Source organism: Canis aureus, chromosome 35, assembly GCF_053574225.1.
Source record: "Canis aureus isolate CA01 chromosome 35, VMU_Caureus_v.1.0, whole genome shotgun sequence".
Lineage (NCBI taxonomy): Eukaryota > Metazoa > Chordata > Mammalia > Carnivora > Canidae > Canis > Canis aureus.
The window spans coordinates 24,589,261-24,602,426 of NC_135645.1; the positions used below are offsets into that span (position 1 = coordinate 24,589,261).

The window sequence follows — 13,166 nt, forward strand, 5'->3', positions numbered from 1 at the left end:
CTGAGTCAACTTTAGTTAAACTTTGAACAGAGGCTTTGTTACAACACTTCATTCCTGCGATAGAGCAGTCAGGACATAGCTCTCCTCAAATAACTATGCCCAGAGAGGGGTGGTTTCTAACTTCTGTTGGAGCTGTTGGGCTTTGTGCCTCTAAAGCTCCAGATATCGCTCATGTGGAAATGCACTCCTTAAATTCCCTAAAGGGTATTCCTTTTGGAAAAGAAACAGATGGGCACTCATGTCTCCAAACTCAATGTGCATTTTTTTAAAAAGCACATCACAAAGGAATTATAAAAATTCAGGGAACAGGATGTTTTCAGCTTCTTAAGCCTCTAGAAGGCATATAGTTGTAATAGAAAAGGAAAATCAAGCTACCCTCGACTTTTTCCAACAGCAATAATTAGATATCCCTTGTTATCTATAAACAGCTCTCCTGGAAGAGCGGTACCCAAACTTTGTGTGGTTTGATTTTGTAACATCTCTTTTCTTTAATCTCTGCTCTGAAGAGTTAATAGGATGTATCAATATTTTCAAATTAATTCAGTTGTTTTAAGAATTTTGCAATATCTTTTTAACTTAAGTATAAATACTCTAAGGCAGTAGATGTCAAACAGTAATAGGTTTATTTAAGAGTCTTTTGGGGTGAGGTGTCATCTTTGCTAAAAGCGCAGAATTTTATTACTATCTTTAGATAGTTTGCTTGAAAAAGTCTGGCCTGGGACCTAAAACATTACCACAAAAACCAAACTGTAACTAGAAATCTGTGATAAGCACAACAAAACTAAGATGCTTATTAACACTAAAGTTGGAGTGCCTGGTTGGCTCAGTCGTTTGAGTGTCTGATTCTTGGTTTCAGCCTCCATCATGATTTCACAGGTCTCACAGGTGGTGAGACTGAGCCTGGCACCGAACAATCCCCCAACCCCCAGTGGAGCCCCTTGCTGGGCTCCCTGCTCAGGTCCCTGCTCAGCATTGGAGTCTGCTGGACATTCTCTCCCTCCACCCCTCCCGCCACTTGAACGTGTGCACTCTCTTTCTTTCTCAAGTAAATATGTCTTTTTTTTTTTAAAGCTGAAGTTCTTGTCTATAAAAGGTGAGTAAATTAATGTTTCATATCTATACTTTTGAATGTGTGCTTTATTTTAACTTCTATTCTCAACGAAGGGTTCTTACTCCTTTAAGGATGCTAAAACAAAAAAATGCACTCAGCAATCAGCTTTTTCTTTAAAAAAATGCAATTACAAATCTTTCTTTAGATTGAACAAATACCATTCAGTATCTTAATAAAGAAATCATTCGGAAGTTAAAACTATGAGGTTGAGGAAAGGAGTCTCAGCACAGGGAAAACACATTGATTCACCAGCCGAGATACCTAGGTGTATCATATGCAGTAGAGGAAAGATACACTGCTTTTGCTTTTCCTCATCAGGAAAGCTGACAGTAATAACAATGAGGCTTGCTAAAATGACTAACCCCAGAGTAGAAAGGGGAAAAAAAATAAGGAAAAAACCAAATAAGTCTGGTTGTACCTGGTAGGTTTAGTTCTTCTAATTCAATCACTGAGCGGCTGCTGCTGAAATAGTCCTTCATCAAGTTCTGCAGGTCTTCAGGGGTCCCCGGTTTTGGCTCTGATTTTGCAAGAACATCAGTAATTTTCTTCTAAAACATGAGAAAGGAAGAAAACCTCAGGGAAGATAGATTTTATTTTATTTTATTTTTTTTTAAATATTTTTTTAATTTTTATTTATTTATGATAATCACAGAGAGAGAGAGAGAGAGAGAGGCAGAGGCACAGGCAGAAGGAGAAGCAGGCTCCATGCAGGGAGCCCTACGTGGGACTCGATCCCGGGTCTCCAGGATCGCGCCCTGGGCCAAGGGCAGGCGCCAAACCGCTGCGCCACCCAGGGATCCCCGGAAGATAGATTTTAGAATGACATTAGCTTAGAATACGTTGAATCCTCTGGCACTTAAACAGCATGTAGATTTTGGCAATAGCTGAGTGTGAATGTGAGTTCTAATAAATACACTTGAAAAAACTTAATATTTTTTGGATGTATAGCTACTGATTTGAAGAATGAATGGGTGATCTAAAAGTCTCCTTGTAACTCTTGGTCTGTGGCTTCCAAGAAAACTGAAATTTCTGTAGGAGTTTCCATAATAGGGCATTATTTTCTGTTAAAAGTCAAGAAATTGTGTTGCTGTGGAAACCTCTCTTTAATCCTTTGATGATTTTTATTCCTGGGAGAGTAGAATTTTGAGAATTTTTTGCCTAACCTGGTTTTTAAGGCACTGAATCTCAGTTTGGATTTCTGGGATTAAAGTAAAACCCGCAGGAGTAATCTGAGCACTGGAGCCTACTGCAAAAGGGGGATTGTAGACTCTGAATTCTCAAGTCTTGGGAGAGAGTTGTGAGGTGGCCCTGTGGAAAGCAGAACAGGAATGACTTTACAGCATCTATTTTGATTTGAACTCATTTATGTAGCATTTACTGAGTGCCTGCAATGTATTAGGAACACTGTTCAGTTAATTTTCATCATAAACTTCCCTTCTCATTTCCTTCTAATGTTTCATCAAATATCCACAAAAGCCACTACTCACCCCCACCCTCAGCCTTTTCAACTCCTTCCACAATATCCTCATTTCTATACCACTGCCAAGAATGGTCAAAGTTCTGTCAAATGAATTAACTTTTAAAAATATGTCATCAGTAGGCACATTTTAGCATGATCTCAGCCAAGGCTAAAACTATCTAGCTAGAGTTTTGACCTTGAGCCACCAAGAACTTAACACTCCTGAAGGCCATTAGTGTACAAACTATCAAAGAGAAGTTAAAGTCACTTCTTTAAGGACTTGCCAAACCTCAGCCAATTTGGCATCTCCCATCTTTCTATTTGGCCATTTGTGAGCAAAGAAAACATATGCACATATACCCTTAACTTTCTAAAAGCTTGCTGTTAAGTAATTGGTTTGAATCCATCTTCTTTCTTCTAATCCCAATCATATTTCCTCTGCTGAATTCAGCAGTAGACCTTTTTGGCAGGGAGAGAATTACACCACTGTTTTCACAACTGTGGTGGAAGGTCAAAGCTAACCACACTTTCTCTAAGGTTGAGCCATAAGAAAGTCTGTGTAGGAGCAATACAGTCTTCCACGCACTCATAGGCAAGTATTAAAATGCAATGCTTTAAATTACGGTTCCAAATTACAGTGAGAAATACCTTATACTACTGTCATCTGGTTAAATTTTTTTTTTTTTTTTTTACTAGTACTCTAAGATATAAGGTTTAAAAAACAGAAATGGATATGAAAAGGAAATCAGTAATTTTTTTTCCTTGGGCAGGACCAGAAAGGCCAGAGGGCAGAACAGCTTTGGGCTTCTTCTAGACTTAGAAATCCATGTCTATCTTCTAACAACAATGAAAACAAAGGTGGGTAACAATAATGTCTGGTGCTCCACATGAATGAAATAGGAATCAGAAGAATTTATTTTTAGCTTCAACAAAAACACTTAATACTAGTGACCTTAGGAAAGTCACCAAACCTCACTGTATATTATAATCTCTAAAGTGGGAATTACAATAGTTGCCTCATCAAAGTATACTATACAGAAATGTGAGGTAAATCACTGGGGGTTGTAAGAAAATTTTAAGAAAAGTATTAATATACCTTTCTTCTCCTCCTTGTCTTGGTAGCATCTTCTTTTGTTTCCTTTGGTTTTATCAAGAAACATTCTTTAGGCTGTAAAGAGATACAGATGAGGAAATTTTCATCTTAGCATGATAAGGTGTCAACTCATGGTAGGAACCCCAAAGTACCTAGGCCATATACGTATTCTTCATAGTATCTTGGTAATATATAGACAGTGATGTTGGAAGACCCATAGGCTACCAGGCAGGGACTAGGCTGAGGGAATTTGAAAAAATCAGAAAGTGCAGATGATTTGAGACTGGAAAATCTTTGAACTCAGGTCAAAATGTGTGTTTGAAGTGGCGGTGCAGGGTACTAAAGATTGAAGACAGTGGTTAGGTTTGTAAAATACAGGTAGAAATAGATATGATTAAATTAAGATGTAGTAAGAAAGTTTTTGACTATTGTGACTGGCATTTTCCATGAACTAGCAATGCGTGAGCCTGTATTTCCATGTCATTGGTATACTGTTTTGTTATTAACTCCTTTCCTCTTTCAGTAAGCATTGAAAAATGGAAGTAGGACCTATTTACTTACACTTTTATAAAACCAGCTACACCAAATGCCTTACTTATCTGTAGTGACTGCAAAATGAATGTTTCTGCTGATGGTCTGACAAAAGTTTCAGCACAATGACATTCTGAGTAATCAATTTTGCCTGTTGCCTTGACCTTCGAATACCCTATCTAGTTTAGTGCTATTTTTACCCTGATGGCTTTTTTTTCAAATGTAGAAAAACAGGAGATTTGGATTAAGACCTTGATTTATAAAATAGAATGCCTTGGATTCCATATTTATTAATCATAAGCAGGAATATAGAATGTTTCCTGTGCTGGTTCTTTTATGCAACATTTTCAAATAAGTTGCCAAGAAAGATATAAAATATGAGTAAAAACTTATTCTGAGTTTTTCCTGGATTAAGTTTCCATTCCAACTAGAAAGTACTCAGTTTAAGCTGGTAAGCTACTAACTAAAACAATCTTGTCTCTACTGGCTCTGTTTTAAATGAATACAGATGAAGCTTTTTATTGAAGTTTGCAGACAGCCTGCAGATTAAGAATGCCTATGCCTTGAAGTCAGATATATACATATATCTATATAATGTAGATCTCTCTATATATCTACAAATTTCTTCAAGACATGGGGTCAGGACCAGCAGTTTCTAGACTCTGTTTCAGTTAGTAGAAAGGCAGATTCAAAGGTTTAGGATGAAAGTAACATGTGAATCTTGAGATTTTAGCCTCTTCTCAGTTAAAACGAAAACCTGCCAAAAGCAATTGCATCATAGCTAAAAAGAAAGATATTATGACCTCTCTTATTTAGAAAGTTAAGCTGTCTTGTGGATGCAGATACATGCCAATTTGATGCTGGTACATGCCAATTAGAAACTGGGCCAAGGCCACTAATATGTCACAGAAGCTGCCAGATGGTCATAAGAGTCCAATTACAGGCCAGGCTAACATTCAGCTCAGCTCATGCTCTTAAGGCAAAGGCCTGGATATGATTAGCAGATTTCTCAAGGCATACTGTAGTATCTTGTCACCAGTATCAAGCTTTTTGGGAATCAGATGTAGCAACCTGTTCCATTTTGTTATTTAGCAAATGAGGGTGCTCTCTAACAGTATGTTCAATGTGCAGGGTTGTATTTATGTTAGGTTTACAAAGTCAATTAACTCTAACATGACATAAATTAAGTCTAGAAATAAGCTTGCTTCTAGGGATATGGACTGTTCAATTCTGGAAGAAAAAATAATGTAATTCTGAATCATGCATAGGAAAAAAGAAACATGCTTGGTGAACTGTTTTAGTTAAGACACACTGCATGAGGTTAAATGTTAGGTTCAAATTCTTAGATCATCCTAAAAGAAATACAGTATACTATTTGTTTTCTGGGAGTAGTTACCTTATGTGGTTGAGTTTGGGCACTAGTAAAGAAGGTAAGTTTATGGGGGCAATTTCCATAGAGGGGTGATGGCTTTATGAAGAAGTACAAATCCATTTTGCTAAAAATTCTGAAATTTAGCCAGCTACCTTACAAATACTGATGCTTACCCGAAGAGAAACTAGGTAAAAAGATGCAGAAGACTCAGGCCAGACTAGCTAACCATTTCTGGATACCAATTTCAACAGTCTGTCTTTGACAGTTGATAAGTAATATTTCTTTACATGAAACCTAGTGATTTTTTAAAGTATAACTTAAATATGTAGTTTAAATATTTAGAAATATATATGAAATAAATTAATCGTTAAGTGAAGAATCTAAGGCATATTCTCAATTCCTTAAAGTGTCAAAAATTATACCCTGAACCATGAAATTAGTATTGAACAATTGTAGTGGAGAGATTTCAACAATATTTTGGAAAATGGAGAATGGTTGAAACTGGATGGAAGTGATTTAGCAGATAGGTAGAGCTAGCACCTAGGTTTCTGGAGAGGGGGAAGCTAACAGTAAATGACATTGACCTATTGGACTCTGAAAGGGTTCAGTATCTGGAGATACAAGATACTACAGATACAGAAGGGTTTAAAAGAAGGAGATTGGTTGAAAGTTTATATTTAGAATGATTAGCCTCCTTCCCACCTCCCACTGGGCTATATATCTCCTGCCCAGGAAGTCAAGCAACTATCTGATTACTGCTTCCTCTCATCTTACTCTTCCTGGCAGCAGACAGAAGGTTTAGTCTCTGAAGAGAACAAGAGGACCAAGAAATCTGGCACAGGGAAGATGGGACAAAGGTTGAGATTCCCTTCCTTTCCCTGTCCCTGTTTCAGAATGTCTTGAGCCAGGCTTATATATTATATGAAGGAGACTACTGAATTTTTTTTCTGGAAAAGTGAATGGACTAAGAAATACCACAAGAGAGTGACATTTGGGGGGCATATTAAATACAGCTTGCTATCCTACTACTCTACTATGAAGTTCACCAATCAACAAGCCTTACATATACAAAAAAATATTTCATCAGCTTTTTAGTGTCTCTTTTTAATATGAATAGACAGCTAAGATAAGTGTTCAACAGTGAGAGCAAATAAACAACAAAAAGATAAAAGATTTAAAACAATTGTAATTAATATTCTCAGAGAAGGGAAGAATTTCAGTCATGAAACAAAACAACAATAACAAAAAAGAAAACAAATAAGAAAATTGGAATAAAACTGTAGGAGGAAAGCTTGAAGATAAAGGAAATCTCCCCAAAAGATGAAAAATGGCAAGAATATTAGATTGAGAATCAGCCTAAGAGATTCAACCTTCCAATTAAAGGTATAACAGAAAAAGAAACCATATAAAGCAGTGGGAAAGGACTGATCAAAGAAATAACACAAGAGAAGCTTCTCAGAACTGAAGGAAACTATCTACAATATGAAACTCTAAATTGAAAACCCATTATGTCTAAAATACAATGAATATGAAAAATATCCAAACTGAAGAGCATCATTGTGAAATTTCAGATCATGGACAAACAAATATGACTAAAAATTTCCAAAAAGAGGAAGAGTAAGTTACAAAATACTAAGAGTCCGGAAAAAGAATTGTGTTGGACCTTGCAACAGCAATAAGGCATGCTAGGACTTAATGGAACAATGCTTCCAAAATTATGAGGAAAATTTATTTGAGAATTAGACTTTTATACCCAGCCAAACTATTGGTCAAGTTAAAAGTTAAATAAAGGTATTTTCAGGTATTTAAGGTCTCAAAAAATTGACTTCCTACCCACCGATACTAAAGGCTGTATTCTAGCAAGATAAAGGGCTAAACCAAGAAAGAGTAAGATACGGGATTCAGCAAATAAGGAAACTAATCCAGAAAAGTGTTGAAGGGGCAGTGAAGAGAAATCTCAATTGCTCAAGAGACCAAGAGAATAACCAATTCAGAGTGGAATAGGAGCATAGAGGCCTTCACGAAAACAATGAATGATCTATTTGAGCATATGGAAAATATTATTCATGGACAAGTGGAAAAGATGTTGGAATATATGGAAACAATTAACAGTAGGAACACAGCAAGCTAGGCAAATGAAGAAATGAGGCAATTATTAATGCCATGAAAACAAAGAGTTGTATAAGAAAGGAGGAATGATTATAGCATTCTCCCCCTCAGCACTGAACAGTAGTTCCGTGGTCATAATCGTGAGATAGTGACAACTGTTTTAACCAAAATGTGATACTCTGTTAAAAGGAGAATTAGCAGTCAGAGGGGGAATATGGGGTAGATGGAGAGCTGTGTCCTCATATGCTGCCTCAGGAAGTTAAGAGATCATGTCAGGAGCTGATAAATAAAAAAAACAGCAGTATAAACTATATGTTAGCAAATATGAAAAACAGCTAAAAGCTGATGGTGGTTGCCTCTGAAGAAACCCCTAGGATAAGAGTAGGAAAGGTGATGTTATTTTTTTATGAAAAACTTTTAATGGTGTTTTATTATCACTTCGGTAAAAAAATTAAATTACCATATTACAACAAAAACAAATATGTTCATTGTAAAAAAAAAAAATTAGAACTGGCCTTTTAGTTTCTTTTGGGTTTGGTCAAAAGTTATTTAGTATATACCCATCAAAATGTCTAAAATTAAAAGGCTTATAATTCCAAATATTTACAAGGATATAAAACAACCAAAACTCTTATACATGGATGGTGGGAGTACAAAAATGGTACACTGGTTTTGGAAAAAATCTGTCATTTTTTATAAAACTAAATATGAGTCAACAATTCTACTCCTATGCATTTTACTCAAGAGAAATAAAAATATGTGTTCACAAAAAGACTGTATATTAATGTTCAAAGCAGATTTATTAATAATAGGCTCAAACAGTAAGTAGCCCCAGGTATCCATCAATAGAAAAATAGAAAGTGTGGAGTATTCATATAATTGAATATTAAGAAGTGTTATGAACTGAATTGTAACCCCCTCCATCCCATTAATATTTTGAAGCCGCAATCTCCAATGTGATTATATTTGGAGATGGGGAATTTAAAGAGGTAATAAACGCTAAAGGAGGTTCTAATGGTGGGGTCCTAACCCAATAGGATGGGTGTTCTTATATGAGAAGGAATAAACACCAAGGAGACACACATAGGGAAAAGACCATGTGAGGATACATTGAGAAAAGTGATCATCTACAAGCCAAGGAGAGGGGCCTCAGGAGAAACCAGACCTGTTGACCCTTTGATCTTGGACTTCCTGGCTCCAGAACTGTGAGAAATAAATTTCTGTTGTTTAAGCCTCCCAGTCTGTGGTATTTTGTTATGGCAGCCCTAGCAGACTAATATACTCAGCAATTAAAAAAATGAACCACTATACATTAGCATGGATGAATCTAAAAAACACTGCACCGAATAAAAGCTTGAACAAAAGAGCATATCCTATATGATTTCATATACATGACATCAGAACAGTGGCAGGCCCTGGGGCATGGAGTTTGGAAAGTGATTCAGAGGTGGCATGAAAGGATTTTGGGGTGATAGTAATGAGGTGATAGTAATGTTTTTTAAACTGTAGGGATTTGTGTTACAAAATTGTATGAATTTGTTAAAACTCTGTGAATGGTACCTGTGACATTTATGCATTTGATTGTATGTTAACTTTTATCTCCAAAGGAAAAAAGAAGATCTTTAAATACTGAATTAAAGTTAGTGATTTACATGTGGAAGTGTCTGGAAGGAGTCCACTGACTTTACCAATTACTTTGAAATGTATCAAAAAGTAGGTGATTGATGGATGAATAGCATTTCTGAGCACAATGTTTGTAAAATTTTGTACTTTGAGGTCACTGAGGGTGAGGGCCTGAAGAAAGTGAAGAAAATCTTATAGGAAACTGGAGGAAGAGAATCTTTGTTATGTCGTGGTACAACGTTTAGCAATACTGTTTTCTGCAGTTATGTGGAAAATAGAAATGTGTCTAATGGATCCAGCAAAGGAGATCTAATGGATTCAGCAAAGGAGATCCAAATAGTATTTAAGGTTTCACCTAATTTCTTCTGTGGCTCATAGTAAAATGGAAAAGGAAGAAGTTAAATTGAGAGGACTATCAAAGAAGTCAAGGTATATGAGTACAAATCCATTAAGACCTCAGAAAGAACAAAGGTGGTACCTCAGAGTACTATTCAGTCACATAAAAGCTCTTTAAAGAAATTAAAATTGTATCTCACAGATTCTCTCAAATATGCCTCTAGGAAGCTTCAGTTGTCCCTCAGTTGTCTAAGCAGGGGCCCACAGAAAGGAAAGTTTACTGGAAAAGATTTGTGGTTGTGATTTCTGCTCAATGGAGTAAACCATAAGAAGAACCACAAGAAGACCTACAAAATTCTTAAAGGCGTTATATATTCAGAAATATATCTCTAGTTTGAGCTGAGAAGGTGAGAGGTGGAATAAAATGAGGCAAGGTCTTTGAACCCTGAGAATTCTACTGTCAAGAAGCAGGCTGAAAGAACTTTTTAATTGCAAATACATGCTACCTTCCATTAAAAAAAAAAAAAAAAAAAAGGGACACCTGTGTGGGTCAGCAGTTGGGTGGCTGATTTCAGTTCCAGCTGTGACCCTGGGATTCAGGGTCGAGTTCCGCATCTGTGAGAGGCCTGCTTTTCTCTCTGCCTGCGTCTCTGCCTCTTTCTCTCTCTGTCTCTCATGAATAAAAAAATAAATCTTAAAGACAAAATAAAGGAAGGAGGACTCAGAGGGCAACACAAGGAACCCCAAAAGTAGAGCTGAGAATCACAGAAGAACCTTAGAAACCTGGGCCTTAAGACTTAATAAAGAAACTCCCAACATTTTCAAAAGCTGTGAGACCAATGACTCCTTGTGCCAAATACTTGAATAGAAATGTCTATGAAGGTTATTCCATGCCTGTATTTCTTTTCTTTTGTTTCACAAGTTGAGAAGAAATGTACTTAAGGTACTAAACCTGAGGACCCTCAAATGTCCCTGAACTTGATTTACATAATGAAATTCTAGACACTGAGCTTATGCTGTAAAGGGAATGGACTTTTGCTTTCCTTGTGAGGGGTGAACATATGCAGAGAAGAGGGATATAAATCACAGGGGCCAGAGGTCAGACCAAGGAAGCTAGAGTCCAAGAGAGCTACCAATGATCTCCAGGTATTCATTCCCACATTTTGAATAACTGACTTAATTCTTTTCTTTTTCTTTCTTTCTATCTTTTTTTTTTTTTTTTTTTTTTTTAAAGATTTATTTATTTGTGAGAGAGAGAAAGAAAGAGACAGAAGGGGCAGAGGGAGAGGCAAAGAGAAACTTAAGCTAATGCTGCGCTGAGCAAGGAACCTGATGCAGGGCCTGATCCCAGACCGGGAGATCAAGATCCGAGATGAAACTGAGAGTTGGATGCTTAACTGACTGTGCCACCCAGGTGCCCCTACTGACTTGATTCTACCAGAATAATGCAGAAGTAATTAGATGCCAGCTTGGAGATTATGTTATAAAAAGACTGGTTTCTGTCTTATGTAGCTCTTACTTTCTTCTGCTTGGGTCACTTAGCCTGAGGAAAGCCAGTGGCAAGGTGAGGCAGCCCTGTGGAGAGGCTCACATGGTCAGGAACTGAGGCCTGCCAATAAGGAGGTCAAGTCCTCCAACTCCAGCCCACAGTTTGGCACCTGATAAGAGACATATAGCCAGAGGCACCAAGCTAAGCCATGCCTGTGAGATGAGAGAAAATATGAGATAAATACTTTTTTTGTTTTAAGCTATTAGCATCTGTGTTTGTTATGCAAGAGTAGATTAATACAAAGAGGAACAGAATTGAGACAGCAGCATGGAAAGGAAGAAGGTAAATCAGTGAGTGGGTAGGACATAGTCCTTTTTAAAAATGGTCATGAATGATTTTGTTTTTAAAAGATTTTATTTATTTTATAGAGAAAAAGAGAGCACGAGTGAGCATGAGTAGGGGGAGAATCTTCAGACTCCTCACTGAGTGAGGAGCCCGATGTGGGGGTTCAGTCTCACAACCCTAAGCTCATGACCTGAGCTGAAATCAAGAGTCAGATGCTAAACTGACTGGAGCCTGTCCCAAGAACAATCTTGAAGATGAAGAGTGGGAAAGAGATGAAATGATCAATGCTCAAATAAATAAATATTAAGAAAATATAACAGTTGAGAAAGGCGAGTAAAGAAGGAAAGGGATAAGTACTTTTACTAAAGAGTCTTTTATGATCTGAAGAGTTAAGCAAAAGGCTACCTTAAAAAACAGATGTCCAGTGTGGTCTCTGAGGGAAGAGGATGGGTCATGGAACCACGGCGATTGACATCATGGAGGCATCAATGCAAAGTCACAAAACCCCTCATAAGGAATTATATTCTGGGAACCATAATTACAAAGTCACTAGGGTTGGCTCTGAAGTGACTGGTGTTGAGGAGAGAAGAGGGTGATGCAATCTCTACAAGTAGGGGAATTCATCATTTTTTTGGAAGCAATATCTGGAAAAAAAGAAGCATTGGCAATCTTTATACTTACATTATGAAGGAGGCCAAGGATGATTATTTAGATGTGAAATGGTTGCTACAGATGATGTAGTTGCATAAGTAAAAAACTTTTATAAAGTTATAAATCTGCTGCTTGAAATACTGGACAGATGGGAGGCATGGACTCAGTAATAGAAATGTGAGGCTCAGCTACGGTAAAGGAGGGAATACCATCTAACTCAACACATATTCTTACCTGTTGATATTTAAGCCTAAACATAGATTAAAGGATTAAAGTTGGCAGCTTATTGCCAGGAGATTCCTATACAAGTATAAAAAAAAAACTCTTAAAGAACAGTAAAGCAGGGCACCTGCATGGCTCAGTTGGTTAAGCATCTGCCTTTGACTAAGGTCATGATCTCAGAGTCATGGAATTGAGCCCTGTATTGGGCTCCCTGCTCAGTGTGGAGTCTGCTTCTTCCTTTGCCTCTGCACTCCCCACCACTTGTGCATGTGTGCTCTCTCTCTGAAGAAAAAAAAAAAAAAAAAAAAAAAAACCTAAAAAAGAAAGAATAGCAAAGCAACAAAATATTTGAAAAAAATTCAAAACTTAAATATAGCACAAAATACTTTTTAAAAAAGATTTTATTTATTCATGAGAGAGAGAGAGGCAGAGGAGAAGCACAGGCTCCCTGCGGGGAGCCCGATGGGAAACTCGATCCCAGGACCCTAGGATCATGACTTGAGCTAAAGGCGGATGCTCAACCGCTGAGCCACCCAGGTGCTCTTCTTTTGTTTTGATCCAGAGAAAAAAAATTTAATAGTTACTATTAAAAAACAAATACCTTGTTACATCTGTCAAAGGACTCAAGTGCCTAGCATTGTGCTAGGTTCTGTAGTGAACACAAAAGAAACCCTGGCCCCCAAGGCACTTATGAACTAGTTGGAGACTCAAGGTCTATATATATGTGAACAACTCTAGAAGGATTCAAGAAAGGTCAGTCTGCCCATAAGAAGGTCATCCTTGGGGTGGTGAGATGATTTCCAGAGGGAGAGAAGGGTAGCTGTA

The 13,166-nt window shown here is 37.2% G+C and overlaps 1 protein-coding gene and 1 long non-coding RNA gene across 13 annotated transcripts in view; one reads left to right on the forward strand and one right to left on the reverse strand.

Annotated features, from left to right (window-relative positions):
* The window catches only part of CMSS1 (cms1 ribosomal small subunit homolog), a 375,896-nt gene that overhangs the window by 16,998 nt on the left and 345,732 nt on the right, over positions 1-13,166 (reverse strand). For all 12 annotated transcript variants that reach the window (XM_077884190.1, XM_077884179.1, XM_077884185.1 and 9 more), the window contains 2 exons: positions 3,667-3,738; positions 1,530-1,659 (listed from right to left, as the gene is read on the reverse strand). In XM_077884190.1, the coding sequence (XP_077740316.1) occupies positions 1,530-1,659; positions 3,667-3,738 (202 nt within the window). The remainder of the gene's footprint in view (positions 1-1,529; positions 1,660-3,666; positions 3,739-13,166) is intronic.
* LOC144305391 (uncharacterized) overlaps positions 3,338-13,166 on the forward strand; it is a 40,671-nt gene continuing 30,842 nt past the window's right edge. Inside the window, exon 1 of the long non-coding RNA XR_013372428.1 lies at positions 3,338-3,428. This is a non-coding gene — a long non-coding RNA (uncharacterized LOC144305391). The remainder of the gene's footprint in view (positions 3,429-13,166) is intronic.